This window comes from Culex quinquefasciatus, chromosome 1, assembly GCF_015732765.1.
Source record: "Culex quinquefasciatus strain JHB chromosome 1, VPISU_Cqui_1.0_pri_paternal, whole genome shotgun sequence".
Taxonomy (NCBI): domain Eukaryota; kingdom Metazoa; phylum Arthropoda; class Insecta; order Diptera; family Culicidae; genus Culex; species Culex quinquefasciatus.
The window spans coordinates 17,696,585-17,710,524 of record NC_051861.1 but is presented as its reverse complement, the minus strand read 5'-3'; the positions used below and the strand labels follow the sequence as shown (position 1 = coordinate 17,710,524).

At 42.8% G+C, this 13,940-nt stretch overlaps 4 protein-coding genes across 4 annotated transcripts; 2 read left to right on the top strand and 2 right to left on the bottom strand.

Annotated features, from left to right (window-relative positions):
• Positions 1-3,066: 3,066 nt before the first annotated feature.
• Positions 3,067-8,339, top strand: LOC6035436 (CLIP domain-containing serine protease 14D). Its single transcript, XM_038248497.1, has 4 exons — positions 3,067-3,435; positions 3,507-3,824; positions 3,888-4,005; positions 7,710-8,339. Exons 1-4 carry the CDS (start codon positions 3,348-3,350, stop codon positions 8,332-8,334), a joined length of 1,149 nt encoding a protein of 382 aa, XP_038104425.1. The 5' UTR covers positions 3,067-3,347; the 3' UTR covers positions 8,335-8,339.
• Positions 8,340-8,388: 49 nt separating this feature from the next.
• LOC6035437 (phenoloxidase-activating factor 1) lies at positions 8,389-9,895 on the top strand. The gene is made up of 3 exons (XM_001845574.2): positions 8,389-8,779; positions 8,838-9,113; positions 9,174-9,895. Exons 1-3 carry the CDS (start codon positions 8,394-8,396, stop codon positions 9,799-9,801), a joined length of 1,290 nt encoding a protein of 429 aa, XP_001845626.2. The 5' UTR covers positions 8,389-8,393; the 3' UTR covers positions 9,802-9,895.
• A 1,113-nt stretch (positions 9,896-11,008) lies between these two features.
• On the bottom strand, positions 11,009-12,444 carry LOC6035438 (phenoloxidase-activating factor 1). The gene is made up of 3 exons (XM_038267082.1): positions 11,803-12,444; positions 11,443-11,744; positions 11,009-11,379 (listed from the first exon to the last, which is right to left on the bottom strand). The coding sequence occupies exons 1-3, from the start codon at positions 12,348-12,350 to the stop codon at positions 11,054-11,056; spliced, it is 1,176 nt and encodes a 391-aa protein (XP_038123010.1). The 5' UTR covers positions 12,351-12,444; the 3' UTR covers positions 11,009-11,053.
• Positions 12,445-12,626: 182 nt separating this feature from the next.
• Positions 12,627-13,940, bottom strand: LOC6035439 (CLIP domain-containing serine protease 2). The gene is made up of 4 exons (XM_038267095.1): positions 13,855-13,940; positions 13,418-13,796; positions 13,055-13,356; positions 12,627-12,992 (listed from the first exon to the last, which is right to left on the bottom strand). Exons 1-4 carry the CDS (start codon positions 13,910-13,912, stop codon positions 12,664-12,666), a joined length of 1,068 nt encoding a protein of 355 aa, XP_038123023.1. The 5' UTR covers positions 13,913-13,940; the 3' UTR covers positions 12,627-12,663.

The window sequence follows — 13,940 nt, the reverse complement described above, 5'->3', positions numbered from 1 at the left end:
GTGTGAAAGGGGTGTCAAACTAACTAACTAACAACAGCTGGTGTCAAAACATCGGGGTTTGGGTGTAGCATGACAATATGCATTCAATAGACCACTTATTCGTTACTTCGTTACTCAGGCCGTAATCTAAACTTTGTTGAAATTAATTCAAATTAAAAGTTTTTTTTTTTAAATTTTATTTAGTTTTTCAATTCTATCTTGAACTTAAATTACATTTTTTTTAAGATTCAGGCCTCGTAGGGTAAAGCAGAGATATTGTTCGAAATAGTGTAAAAGTCCAATCAAAATGTATTACAATTGCAGCAAAAGCCACATAATAATCATCAAATACAGAAATGAAACAGACTCTAGTAATCCCAGAATTATGAAACAACTAAGAGATTACCTGATGCATAAAAAATAAAATCATGGATTGATTCACTATTAACTAATTTAGGGGATACCACCTCGAAGAACTGGTAAAAAGTGGACAAAATCATCAATTTATAAGACTTCAGCGTAAAAAATTTGATAATTCATGGAGTTTACATATATTTTTTTTGTTATTGCGTTACACCTTTATAGCACATGAGCATGAGCATGAGATACCAGTCATGTTTGTTCTTTTCCGTTGCTGGCTGAACAGGACCGTAATATCCTATCAATACAACCGACCTGACGCTTCAACGATCTCCCGAGCAGGGGTAAATAACACGGGAATACCAAATTTTGGTATTACTTGGGCAAATAACAGGGATCAAAATGTGCCCTTGGTTGCCCAGTAATAGATGGTAAAATACCATGAAATCATACCAAAGTCTTGTATGTGAAAGGGCACAACAATACCAAAACATGTTATTCCAAAGGTAAAATAATACCACAAAATAAAATCATTTCAATACCAAGTTGAGGTCTTCTGAATTTTTGAACATTGCTTGAATACCAAAACTTGGTATTGCCATGGTTTTATTTTTAGGTATTCCCGCGCCCTTGGAAAATCAGATTTTGGTATTCCTGTGGTCTTCCACAAACATGATTTTGGTATGATTTCATGGTATTTTACCATCTATTACTGGGCAATCAAGAGCACATTTTGGTCGCTGGTATTTGCACAAGTAATACCAAAATTTGGTATTTTCATACCATTTTTAGTGCAGCAGTTGCAGTTTGTGAAAAAACGGAAATGATCCATATGCAACAGCCAAATCTACTCACCTGATGATTCCATGTTGTTCTTAGTGATATTCTTCACCACACCGAATGCATTTGTCATTGATGAACGGCCTGTGATTGAAGTTCTTGAAGTTTCTGAAAAATAACAAGATTGAAAAATAAGTATTATTAAAATGAAACCGGATTGAAATTCACCAAAATTCAATAATCTGTTGATTGACTCGTTTTTCAAAGTATTTGGTTATCCCGATTTAAAGAAATTTCAACGTTTTTGAAAAAAATATTAGTGAGTATATCACAAAAAAAACAGCTTTAACATTTTTATGTTTCAAGTCATTTTAGCGCAAAATTAATTATCTCGCCAAAATTTAAAAAAAAATCCATAGTTTCAGGGAAAATTGATGAAACCTTTCAATACCAAAATGTGCCATCCTGACATAGAAAATTTTCCACAATTTCAAGTCATTTCTGTAGGCGGTATATCAAAAATGTTTAAAATCAAGTTTGAAATTTCCGGGTTTCAATGAAAGCATTCGCTGAGACATCATTTTAGCGCAAAATTAATTATTTTATCAAAATTGGTCAAAATTTTCCCATAGTTTCAGAGGAATTTGATAAAATACTGTAACACCAAAAGAATACCAAAATGTGGTATTCGACCATTGACAAATTCTGCAATATTAAAACAATACATTAAATTGATATGATACCACATTTTGCTCTTGCATAATCCTAAAGACAAATTTTCAAGGGTCCAGGAATACCAAAATTTGCGATTGATACCAGAGAAAGGTATTATTGTGCATTTCCCTTGTTATTTACCCATGCTCGGGCTAATGGTGTTTCCCTTATCAACCGCATGTATGTACATCAATATAATCAACAACAGATCTGTAGTAAATAGGTATCAGTCGTTGACTGATCTCGGGGGATTGGGCAGGGAATGTTAGTTGCCACAGATTGCTACCAAGGGTGGGTTCTATACGATGTCCACACCACCACGTGTGCCTAAAAATTTACTTCTACTTGAGATTTTGTTAATGGGTAAGGGTAATGACCAGGATACATCAGAGAGGATGATGATGCGATCCAAAAATCAATGGATTTTGTTCAATAGTGTGATGTATTATGATTTCTCAAGGCAAACAGTCGGATGATGCGGATGAGACTATTCCCGATTATTTGGTGTTGAGTTTAGCATAAATGATTCAATTGTAGAAATCGCCTGTGGAAAGATAAAACCAAATAATATGCGAAAATACGAAACTACCCGAATCGAAAAATACACACGATCGGGGGGACAACAAAAACAGAAACGGCAACGAAAATCCTGCGTGACAACCGCGGCGCGCACCGTTCAAGCTCTCCAACGAATGTTCTAAATGAAAAAAAAAAAAATGCCTACACTGGGTTATTACAGATTCAGAAAGTACATAACATTTCCCAGATTACGGTTGAGTAACGGGAAATGGCAGTTATTTTTTAACTATTTTTTTATAATGAAAAATACTTTTTTTTTTAATTCTGAATACGCTATCGAATCCAGCATCTAATTTTCCATAAAACTCCTTTTGATATCAACTTCCAATATCATCACCATTCTAAGCTGCAAATTATTGAAAACACGTTTTTTGCAAGTTCAAAAATGGAAGGGTTTGTAGTGCCCCACCGTCACGAGAATTAAAAAAATGGACCTCGGATTCGCAATCAGGGACCAAAATTCCCAATCTCATTTCATGATTCGTGATATTATGATTACTCTAAAATAAATGCTGGAAAATTCGATCTACAGTAGGAAAGTTAACTGTGTGAGTTGTTAGTTCAACCTCACCCCTTGTAACGGTTGGTATCGAACTTCAACGCCGCACCGAGCTTGCTCGAGAAAAACGGGGATTCTCAACTTCAATATCACAACCCTACCGTGGAAACACAAATATATGACGTACCGAATGATCGTCTCCAGCATCGTCATCGAATTTGCCCGTTTAGCAGCTTCCAATCGGGCGTAATTTCCTCGCCGATCGCGACTTCCCCGTCGCGCGGTAGAGATTACTACGTCCAGTCGAGCGCGCGTGTGTTCCCATAGTCATGCTTCTCCGAGGGACCCTGCTGCGGTGGTGACGCGAAGTCTTGGTCAGTTTGGTGGAAGCGCTTCAACGTTGTGCATACAGAGAAGTGTCGCTGACCACGCGATCATGGCGCTGAAGTTGGCAGCAGTGATGCTGATCGTCGTCGTTGTTTTGGGGACATTAACGGTGCGGGTCGAGTCCAGGACTTTGCCAGGTGGGCTTCAACACGAGAAGGTGATTTATGAGTGTTGCGATCGTTAATTGGTGGATTTTTCCATGACGTAGAAAGCCGGAACTGTACGATACCTGGGCAACCGGACGTGGGAGTCTGTAGACCGGTTGTGGAATGTGCGGCATTTCAAAAGATTGCCAACGAAAGTGAATCGAATCTGGTCGCTGAACGTGACTTTGTCGAGGCGTTGTGGTGTGGTAAACGGGATGAAGGTGAGATTTGCTGTCCCCGGGATGGGGCCGACTACCAGGCGATTGAGGAGCCAGAGGACGAAGAGTGCGGAGTTCAAGGGCTGCAGTATCGAATCCGCGGTGGAGCGATAGCTCAAATTGACGAATTCCCGTGGACGGCAATGCTACTGAAGGAAAACGGTAAGTCGGTTGATTACAAATTCTCCGTACTGAGACTCATCGGACTTTCCCACTAAATTCAAGGTAAAACCAAACACCTGGACTACCACTGTGGGGGAGCGTTGATAAGTCGGACCTTCGTGCTCAGTGCGGCCCACTGCGTTACGTTCAATGCGGGCGGAACAAACCTAAAGGATCCGATGTGAGTAAACAAAACTACTGAGCATGTTTTAATGTGGTCTTTACATCTTTAGATTTTGATAGGTTCTAGAACTTTTTATTTTTATATTTTATTCTATTATGTGGTTTTAAAACCATCTTCAGTACAACGAATCCAAAACGTCCAAAATGCTATTTATAAAAAAGAATCTTTATTAAACTTATTAAAAAAAAAACAGGCCTAAATTTATTGGTTGATCGAGGGTTAAAACAACTGGTCAAACCCAGCCGCAAGTTTGCGGTTGAGGAAGATTCTATAAAGTTCTATCAACTTGTCGCACGCGGTTGATGATAATAACTAAAATAATTTTAACTGAGTAGGGTAAGAAGTAAACAACAAACACTTGCGGTACCAGGGGTTCACGTGCCTCACCCACTCTTTGCTAAAAATACGTTCATATTTCTGGAGCAACATTTGAAAGGGGCGGTACGACATTGCTCTTACGGCCTTTCATTACACGCGTTTGAATGGGAAGAAAGGCCGTAAGAGTAATATCGTACCGCCCCTTTCAAATGATGCTCTGGATTTGGAATGGGGGACATCCACACAAACTGTAACGTGCTTTAAGCTACACTAAAACACTTAGCCGTAATGTTTGTGATTTTACTAAATTAAAAAAAAATCTTCCCTGATACGTAGCAAGAATGTTCAAATAACTATTACAGCCGACTCTCTGGCTGTCGATCTTCTCGATATCAATATTGCTCCATCTATCGATGAATTCTTCAGTCCCTTCAAACTGCATACTTCGATTGGCTTTATTCCTCGATGTTTTCTCTTGCTTGAAGGATCTTTTCCTCGACGGTCCCTTGGATTCTGTTTGCTTTAAAAATCTCTTCCGGTTGTCGATATTGTCACTATCTCATGGCTTGCATAGACATTTTTCTTTGCGAAACGAAGCTTTGAAGGGTGTTTGACATCAGCTTGTTTTTGTTTGCTGGGCGTTGCCATGATTCTCTCCCATAGCTGGGTACCAAGAAAAACATATTTTGAATCGAGTCTTCATTTTGTATCGTTCTGTAAACTGATGATTCTCTTCCTCGACGGTCCCTTGGATATTGACAACCAGAGAGTCGACTGTATAAATCTCGAAATTTTCGAAGATGCTCTCAGTAAACGCTTCAGTTTCCTCAAGGTATGATAGATTTGGGCTCTCGTTGAAATCTGGGTGATGAATAGAGAGAATGTGTAACGTGATTTTCGAATGACCCCACTTTGTTTACATCTACAAAGAAGGAGGCTGTTCAAGCATAAGCCTGTATTTTTTTTTACTGGTTACACAAAACATCAGGAGTCAACCGTTAACGCTACCTGAATGTTTTGAGTATAACACACCACGTGCGCCAGATGATTTACCGTAGTCGTGAACTTGACTTTGCTTATGACCAAAACAGTAACTGTAGTCTATGTTTAGTGTTATGGTGAGCGACTTAGGGTCGCTACACTAGAAAATTGTTGCGTTTCGATCGGTTAGAAGAGATTTTTCTCTACGGGTAACGAAAAACTGCGGCCCGAGTGTCTTTTTGCGATGTCGCAGATAAACTCCCTGGCTGATTTTGGAATCCTGCAGCTCTTCCTAGTCCAGCGAAAAAAACATCGCTGATTCTAGCAAAGTTAATCCAACAAACAGAGAAGATTTTCACTAAACCGCCTTCAACTTTCTTAAGATTTCATGACTTCAACTCCAGTTCCTCAAAAGCCACACATTTTTCATTCTTGCAAAAAAAAACATTTTTTTATTGATCGATAACAATACTCTCTACTTTTGACTAACATTTAATTGGTTCCACTTTGACAGTTCAAAATTGAGGCCGTTTTGCGAACCACTGTTCAGCACCCAGGTTGAAATAGGCAGAATTGAGTTTCAATGATTCCATACCCTAATTTAAAATTTTATTTATTGGCCGGAAATTCATTAAAATTCAATTCCGTACATTGAATCCTGTTCGATGAAACCATAGCGTTAACTGACATCAAATTAATAGTTGTCTAGTTGTGTTAAAGTGTGAAAATGTTCAGCCATAATATTTCTTTCACCGACTATGATGCCAGAAAATCGAGCTGCCAACTTTATTCACAATATTAAATTGATGGATACACCCAAAATACAGGATCGAGTGAAAAGTTCCTCCAACTATTATTGAGAGCTCAATGCTAAACTCGAGAGAATTTGGCCACCAACGCACACCATCAAACCGAATGTGTTCATTCGGTAATTGCAACAGTGAATGTCCAACAACTTCGGATTCGGATTCACCAAGTTGTGGTTGCCTACCCAAGTAACCAAACAGCACTAAAACAAGTCAGATTGCAGCACTACAAGCGCTTTACCAGCTGTGGGTTACAGCTAAGTTGTTTTGACATCTGCACTAAAAGCGCTTTTACAGCTGATATGCAACCGATTTTGGACTTTATATTTCTGATTTCCAGCTGGCTTCTACTGTTGTTGATCCAACCCTGCACGAAACGTCAAAAAATTGAGAGAAGCAAAAATGTTGCTCTCTCCCTCTCTTTCATCTCCCCCTCCACCGATCTATTTTCGTTTTGTACACAACTGCATTACCGATGAAGCTGCATCACTGTGGGGAGGAGTCGATTTTTTGTTTGAAATTGAGATGTCGAAGATTCGATGCCAGGAGATGTTGCCGCTGATGAGTGGAAGTTTTCGAGCCTGATCCCGCACGGCCAATGTGGAGATTGTTTAGCATAGCTCGTTTGACACCTACAATTGCTAGTACTTTGCGAGCTTGATTGCGGGACTCAAAATAGGAATATACTGAGGTGGGCATCGAAGACGGCAGATTCCTCCAAACACTTCAAAGCCAGTTGTCACCATAGTGGCCGAGAAAATGCAACCTGCAAAAATCTATCCTTTAGAAGAGATCATTTAGTTTTCCACAAAGAAAAGGTGCTTGAAACACCCACAAAATACTGGTTTTGAATGTAGAAGTTGTTCAACCAGTCATTAATATTCTTCTCAAAGAATAAAAACATCGGAAGCATAAACAACCTACGATGAATCTCAGCCATCGACTGACAGCCGTTTTCTCCGCTGGTTTGTTTTGGTCGTACTGATTGAAGGAATGAGCGAGCAAGAGATATTTTTATTTTTGTTTATTTCGTTCTCTTTCCTTTACTCCTCAACAGTGTTGCCAGTAAAATGGGGAAAAATGCAGCAGTGTTGCTAGGAGCAGCACTAAAACTGCTGCATATCAGCTAATACTACAGCAGTTGTTTTAGAGCTGATTTGTTATCTTCCTAGCTGTTTTATGACTGATTAGCTGTAGAATGCTGACAAACAGCACATTTATGATTTCTTTTAGTGCTGGATGGTTACTTGGGTATAGACATTAAAGCCGTGGAGCTATATAGTCTGTCAAAAGTTGCTGGTTTGATTCCCGTAGACAACACTTTTAGTTTTTTTTGTTTTGACGAATTGACTTTTTTTTTAAATGAACTCGAGGGCATTATTCACTTGGCCATTTCGAGCTGTACTCTCTGTACCACTGTTCTCTCGGCTCAACGTCACTCTTCTCTTAGATGAGTACTGTCCAGTTTTGGAAGTATGACAGCCTTCATGACGTTGTTCCCAGGTACCCCCTGGCCACACCGGAACCACTCCGTGGCCATTGGGGAACACTTTCAGAATATGCAAAAAAAAAAAAAATTTGTGTTTCCTTTTCCAGCAAGTTCGTCCGGTTGCGCGAGTACAACTTCTTCACGGATCCGGACTGTGAAATCGAAGGCAACATGTTGGATTGTGCCGAACAGAAGGTAGACCGCGAACCCCGCCGCATCGTGATTCATCCCGGCTTCATGGCGGGAACGGCTCCCACGTACAACCACGATCTCGCCCTAATCCAGATCGATCCCGTGCCGCCGTACACGGACTTTTTGCGCCCGATTTGCCTGCCCGAGCGAGGAATGCGACCCCGGCGGTTCCTCACCGTGGCCGGGTGGGGCAAAACGGACTTTTTCAAAGAATCTATTGGGACGATAAACTTCAGTCCGATCAAGATGAAGGTTGTGCTGCCACACGTCGACTTGAAGCTGTGCCAGCAGGTCTACAAGCTGTTACACATTCGGGTGAACGAGTCTCACGTATGCGCCGGCGGAAAGGTTGCACAGGACAGCTGTGCCGGCGACAGTGGCAGTCCGTTGATGCAGTACGACCCGCGGAGTGGCTCGTGGTTTCTGATGGGAGTGGCCAGCTTCGGGGTGCAGCACTGCGGCCGAGAGGGAATTCCCGGGGTGTACACGAACCTGGGAACGTATCTGGACTGGATTCGGGAGAATATACAACAGAGTTGAGTAGATCTGGTGGAGTTTGTTTTTAAAAAGAGAAAGAAAGAAAGCATCCTCTCTCGGACATGAGTTTGTTTACAAACTGTCCGCGTGGTGATAAGCGACCGGCAATGTTCAGAGCTGGGCACCGTTATCAGTTTCGCTCCGATCGTCGAACGGTTACGATGCATCCGACAGTTTCTCTTCTGATCGCCGTCCTCGTGGCGTTCCGTGTGACTCAGTGTACTCCGACAACGGCTAGGTCCAAGGTCGCGGTCAGTTGCGTCATTCCCAATGAAGTTCAGGCGGGCATTTGTGTGCCTTCCGGGGATTGTCCAGCGTTTCAGCGAATCAACGACATCGGTGGGTTAAGCTCGGTTGGTAGGATCAGTTTTATACGGGAGCTGTACTGCGATATAGACGCGGAACAGTATGGCGTTTGCTGTCCCCGGAACAGTGTCGTGAGTTATCGGTAGGTTGCAAGTAGTGTCCGCTTGATATTTTAAAGCTGATTGATTTCGTATCATCAGGCACCCATTGCTGAACGAGACGCTGCCAAAACGGGATCGCAGCATGTTCGGAACTAGATTCGGTGATAATGATGGCTTCCAGTGCGGCGAGTCCAACACGATCAACAAGGTAAAGGGAGGAATTATCACCGCTATCGATGAGTTCCCGTGGATGGCTATGCTACTTTACGGCACCTCCAGTGCTCCAGGCTGTGGAGGCGCGCTGATTAGCAGCTCGTTCGTCATAACAGCAGCGCACTGCTTAGTCGGCAAGAATGTTCAGGACAGGGGTAACCTGTAGGTATACCAGAGTGGATCACATCGATCAACGCTAACGTCTATCTATTTTCTATCTAGTAAATTTGTCCGCCTTGGCGAATACGACATCAACCGTGATCCAGACTGCATGGTGGACGGAAACTACGAGGATTGTACCGACGGTAAGCAGGACGTCAAACCAAAGCGCATTATAGCTCATCCGGAGTACTCTTCAAGTGAAACCAGTCAGCACCACGATCTGGGCTTGATTCAACTCGAGCGGTCCGTCTCGTTCAGTGACTTTATCCGGCACATCTGCCTTCCACCGATGGCGGAACCGACGCTAACCTCGCCCGGAACCAAATACAATGTGTGCGGCTGGGGCAGGACCAACTTCTTCCGGGGCGGGCTCGGCGAAGACGCGTTGAGTCCGATCAAGCTGAAGACGACACTGCCGTACTTTGATCACCACGAGTGTCGGGAGATCTACCGGGCGCAGAAGTTGAGCCTGGGTAGTGGACAACTGTGCGCCGGAGGGCGGAAGGCTGACACGTGCGCTGGGGACAGTGGCTCCCCGCTGATGTTCTTTGACCGGAAGGAGGGAACGTGGCTGTTGACTGGAGTTGTTAGCATGGGCGTTCAGAGCTGCGGGACGGAGGGCAAGCCGGGAATCTACACCAATGTGGCGCAGTACGCGACCTGGATCAAGAAAACGGCGAATGTTTAGTTTGCCTTTGAGTAACAAATACCAACAAACATAATATCACACCAAATTTATGCACTTGCATCTTCCCTCAATAAACTTTTTTTTCGGACATCAACTCCTACAGCCTTTATAATTCACGAAATTGATAAATAACCCCGTTAACTGATCTCAACAACAGTCAAACGCATGAAGCTAATTCTGGGAAATCCCTGACCAACCCCAAATAGCCAGAGCCCGTTCAGAGTTTGTTATGATGCGCAAGTTTAACCGCATGGAAACGCTATCGTTATCAAGGGAGAACGTATTGCGTAAGTTCTGTTGAAAGATGAATGTGATGCGGATTTCTGTCAGATAAGGTTGTTGTATAAATAGATTTGGCTAGTTGCGCAATCAAGCAAACTGCCAGACAGTGAGACACCTTACAGGCTGACCAATCATTTATTTACTATTCGGATTTGCAATAACTCAAACGAGTCTTTTGGGGTTCGCTTGTAAACTAGTGTAAGGAATGATCCAACTAAAACCCATTCCTTAAGTGTGTCCTAACATTGGTCTTTAGAATGTTGTAAAAAATAATCTTTTCTTTGATAATAAATTTGTTTTGTTCACCATTCGTTATATCATGAAAGAAAAAAATGCACATTTTATCATAGCATTAAGCTTCCTGTTTGAAGCTTGTTGAGACCATTCATTCTCGATACAAAATCACTCTTGCTAAAATACAACAACTTGCTAATGATAAAAAATGGTAAATTTTGGAAATTCAACACTCCCTGGCTCGATTCTTCAGGTAGTCTTCAGGTTGTGAGCCAAATCGGTTAAGTTCAGGTTGAAGTGTGCATGAGTTTTTTTTATTTTTTGTTTGAGAAAGGCGACATTTCCGAAAGGTGGTGCTAATTGTACAATTTTGTTGAAGAGTGCAAAGCGATCCGAGTTGACCCTGAAAAGTTATTAGAGATTTAGTATGTAAAGACAATTTTGTACGAACAGTTTTTTTTTTTACCATTACCGATTTGGCTCTGGATTTCTAAACCTATCGAGCTGTCAAATCGCAACATGGAGTTAAACTTTCTGTGCAGTTGCTGTGAAGCTGACCAAGGGTTTTCAAAGAGTTTAACTCCATGTTGCACGCACACACTCTCACTTTTAATTTCTCGATACCTTTAACAGGAGCTGTCACAAATCTCCCCCCCCCCTCCCCCTTTCATTATTGATGGACGTAATTTTTGAATGAACCCTAATTGCTCGCTCGTTTCCCAGAGAGTTTGCTGCTTCATTCCTTTCTGTCTAATACAAACTTAATCCACGGCAGATACTCCACAACGCTCGAGTAGATCCCGGGACTGCCAACCGTGCCACAGTCTTTCCGCCCGATGCTTACAATTCCACTCAGTACCCAGACGCCATTCTTCCAGTCGTAGAACATCAACGGTGATCCACTATCACCATTGCACGAATCTTGCCGACGCCCTCCAGCACAGATCTGGCCGGATGTCAACTGATAATCAGTGAAATTTTTTTGGCACTCACTTTGCGCCACAAACGGCAGCCTTGCCTTCATCTTAATTGGACTGAGTGCATTTCCATTCCTGGCTTGAACTGCAAATTAAGAGTGTTTAGTTAAAATGAGAATATCTATTATAAAATCGAAATTTTTCTTACAGAAATCCGTCAAACCCCAACCACAGACTGTCAGTATAGAATCACGTTCTAATCCGGTGAGCCTTCCCTTCTCGGGGAGACAGATTGGACGCAGAAAGTCCGAAAACTCCTCCGTCAAATCAATTTCAACGAGACCTAGGTCGTGGTAATGGTCAGCACTGCTTTCTTGGTAGTCTGGGTGCACAATTTTTGCTAGAGGCTTTTTATCATGTTTTCCGCCGTGAATACAATCTAGAAATTCTTCCTGCACTTCACAATCCGGGTCCACCAATAAGTTGTATTCTCGTAACCGGACCAATTCACTGAAATTTAAGTGAAATTTGATAATTCATCATTAATTTACTCGTTGCAATCACTTACAGTGGACCATATGTGTTGTACTCCTCTCCAATCAAACAATGAGCTGCCGTAAGCACAAAGTTTCTGCTTATTAGAACCGCTCCACACCCTGGAAACTTTTTGTTGAACTTCAACAGAGCAGCCCACGGGAACTCATCAATTTGGGCAATATTGCCACGAAGGATGCGATCTCGAAAAGTTCCAAGTCCACACTCGTTGTCGTCTTCATGACTTACAGATGTTCTAGTCCTAATTCCAAATCGAACTCGCGGCTCAACATCCGTTGAAATCCACGGCTTTCGGTAATTGTCGATGCCCTGCGGACAGCAGACCTGTTGATCATCCCCACACTGCAGTTCCCGAACGAAGCTTACTCTGCTGGTGTTGACCATCATCTCAACGTGGTTGATCTCCTGGAACGCAGGACATTTTTTCAGATCCATGCAAGTCCCATCGTCCGTTTCATTGGGAATATGGCAGTGCACGACGGTATCACTCCCGGTGGGACTTCCTACAATTGAGCCAGTTATCGCAATCAACAGCACCGTAACGAAATGAGAGCACACCATGCTGATGCCGATTCAAAAGTTGCGACAGAACTGACGCGAGAGTCTTGATGTGGTCTTTGCGAAAGGTTGCCGTTTTATGCGGTTTTGAGTTATGTACAATTGAGGGATGAACGCAGTGTATACACACAAACTAACGTAAAAATCAGTTTAAATCCATAGCAATTGGATAAACTACATTGCACAACATTCGACACTGTGTATGTGCGTGAGATAAAATGAGAAGTCCTTCCAATCATGCAGCGTTTCAAAAATAAAAAAGAAGGTTTTGTGGTTGAGTATTTGTACTTTATTGGACGCTTAGCTGCCTCTGCCGTCACAGTCCCGTAATTTTCCTAATCCAGCGCAAATACTTGACCACATTAGTATAGATCCCCGGCAGATCGCTCTTGCCACAAACGGACGGACCTCGGCTGACAATTCCACTGAGCCTCCAAGCGCTGGCTCGTCTGTCGAAGTACATCAGGGGTGATCCACTGTCTCCAGCGCACGAGTCTTTGTCCCTCCGACCACCGGCACAAATCTGTCCGGGTATCAGCTCAAGTTCTTGCAAATTGTACGCTTTTGCGCAACGAGTACGCCCTACGAAGGGTAGTGAGGCCTTCATCTTGATTGGACTGGATATTTCTCCGAACAAGGATTGGACTGAAAAACAACCATTAGAATCTCGGGGATTGCAGCTTACATCATTGAAAAATCAATCTTACAGTGGTCGGTCCTGCCCCAACCCGTCACGGTGAGCATTTTTCCCAGTTGATGACCTGCATTCTTCCAACTTGTTGGAAGACAAATCGGACTTAGAAAGTCGGAGTACGCTTCGGTGAGCTGAATTTCGATCAACCCGATGTCGTGATGTTGCTGGCTGCTGTTTGCGTCGTAATCCGGATGGGTTATAACCCGTTGAGGAGGGACATCTAGCTTTTCCTCCGAACAATCTTCGTACTCGTCTTCAGATATCAAACAGTCGATATCGTTATTTAAGTCGTACTCGCGTAACCGGACAAACTTCCTAAAAAGAAAAAAAGCATGTCAACAAACAGATCCTAACAACACAACTAGCCTAAACTTGCAGTGGACCATGTCGGTTGTAGCCGGGTCCGGTCAAGCAGTGAGCTGCACTAATGACGTAGCTACTGCTGATCAGAGCTCCTCCACATCTAGGTACATCATCCTTGTACAAAAGAAGCGCTGCCCACGGAAACTCGTCAATGCCTGCGATTTCACCTCCATGAATTTTTCCTGCATAAGACACAGTCCCACATCCGTAGTCCTCGTCAGTGTAAAGCTGGGGATTACGATGGTTGGTTCTCCGATCGCAACAGATGCTGTTTACACCGCACTGCAAAGCTGAGTAAGAGCTGACATCCAGACGGGCACAATCGCTGGGATCAACGCAAACGCCATCGTCAATTTGATCGGGAATACTGCAGAATACCTCTAGATCGATTTCTGAAATTTCTGAACAAATTAACACACTCATTATTTAATACTTTACAGTTCTACGAACCTTGTTGAGCCCATGCTCCCACCACAAGGACCAAGATCTTCAACCTGTCAAGCCACATTTCTACAGGAGCACGATCTTTCACTTTC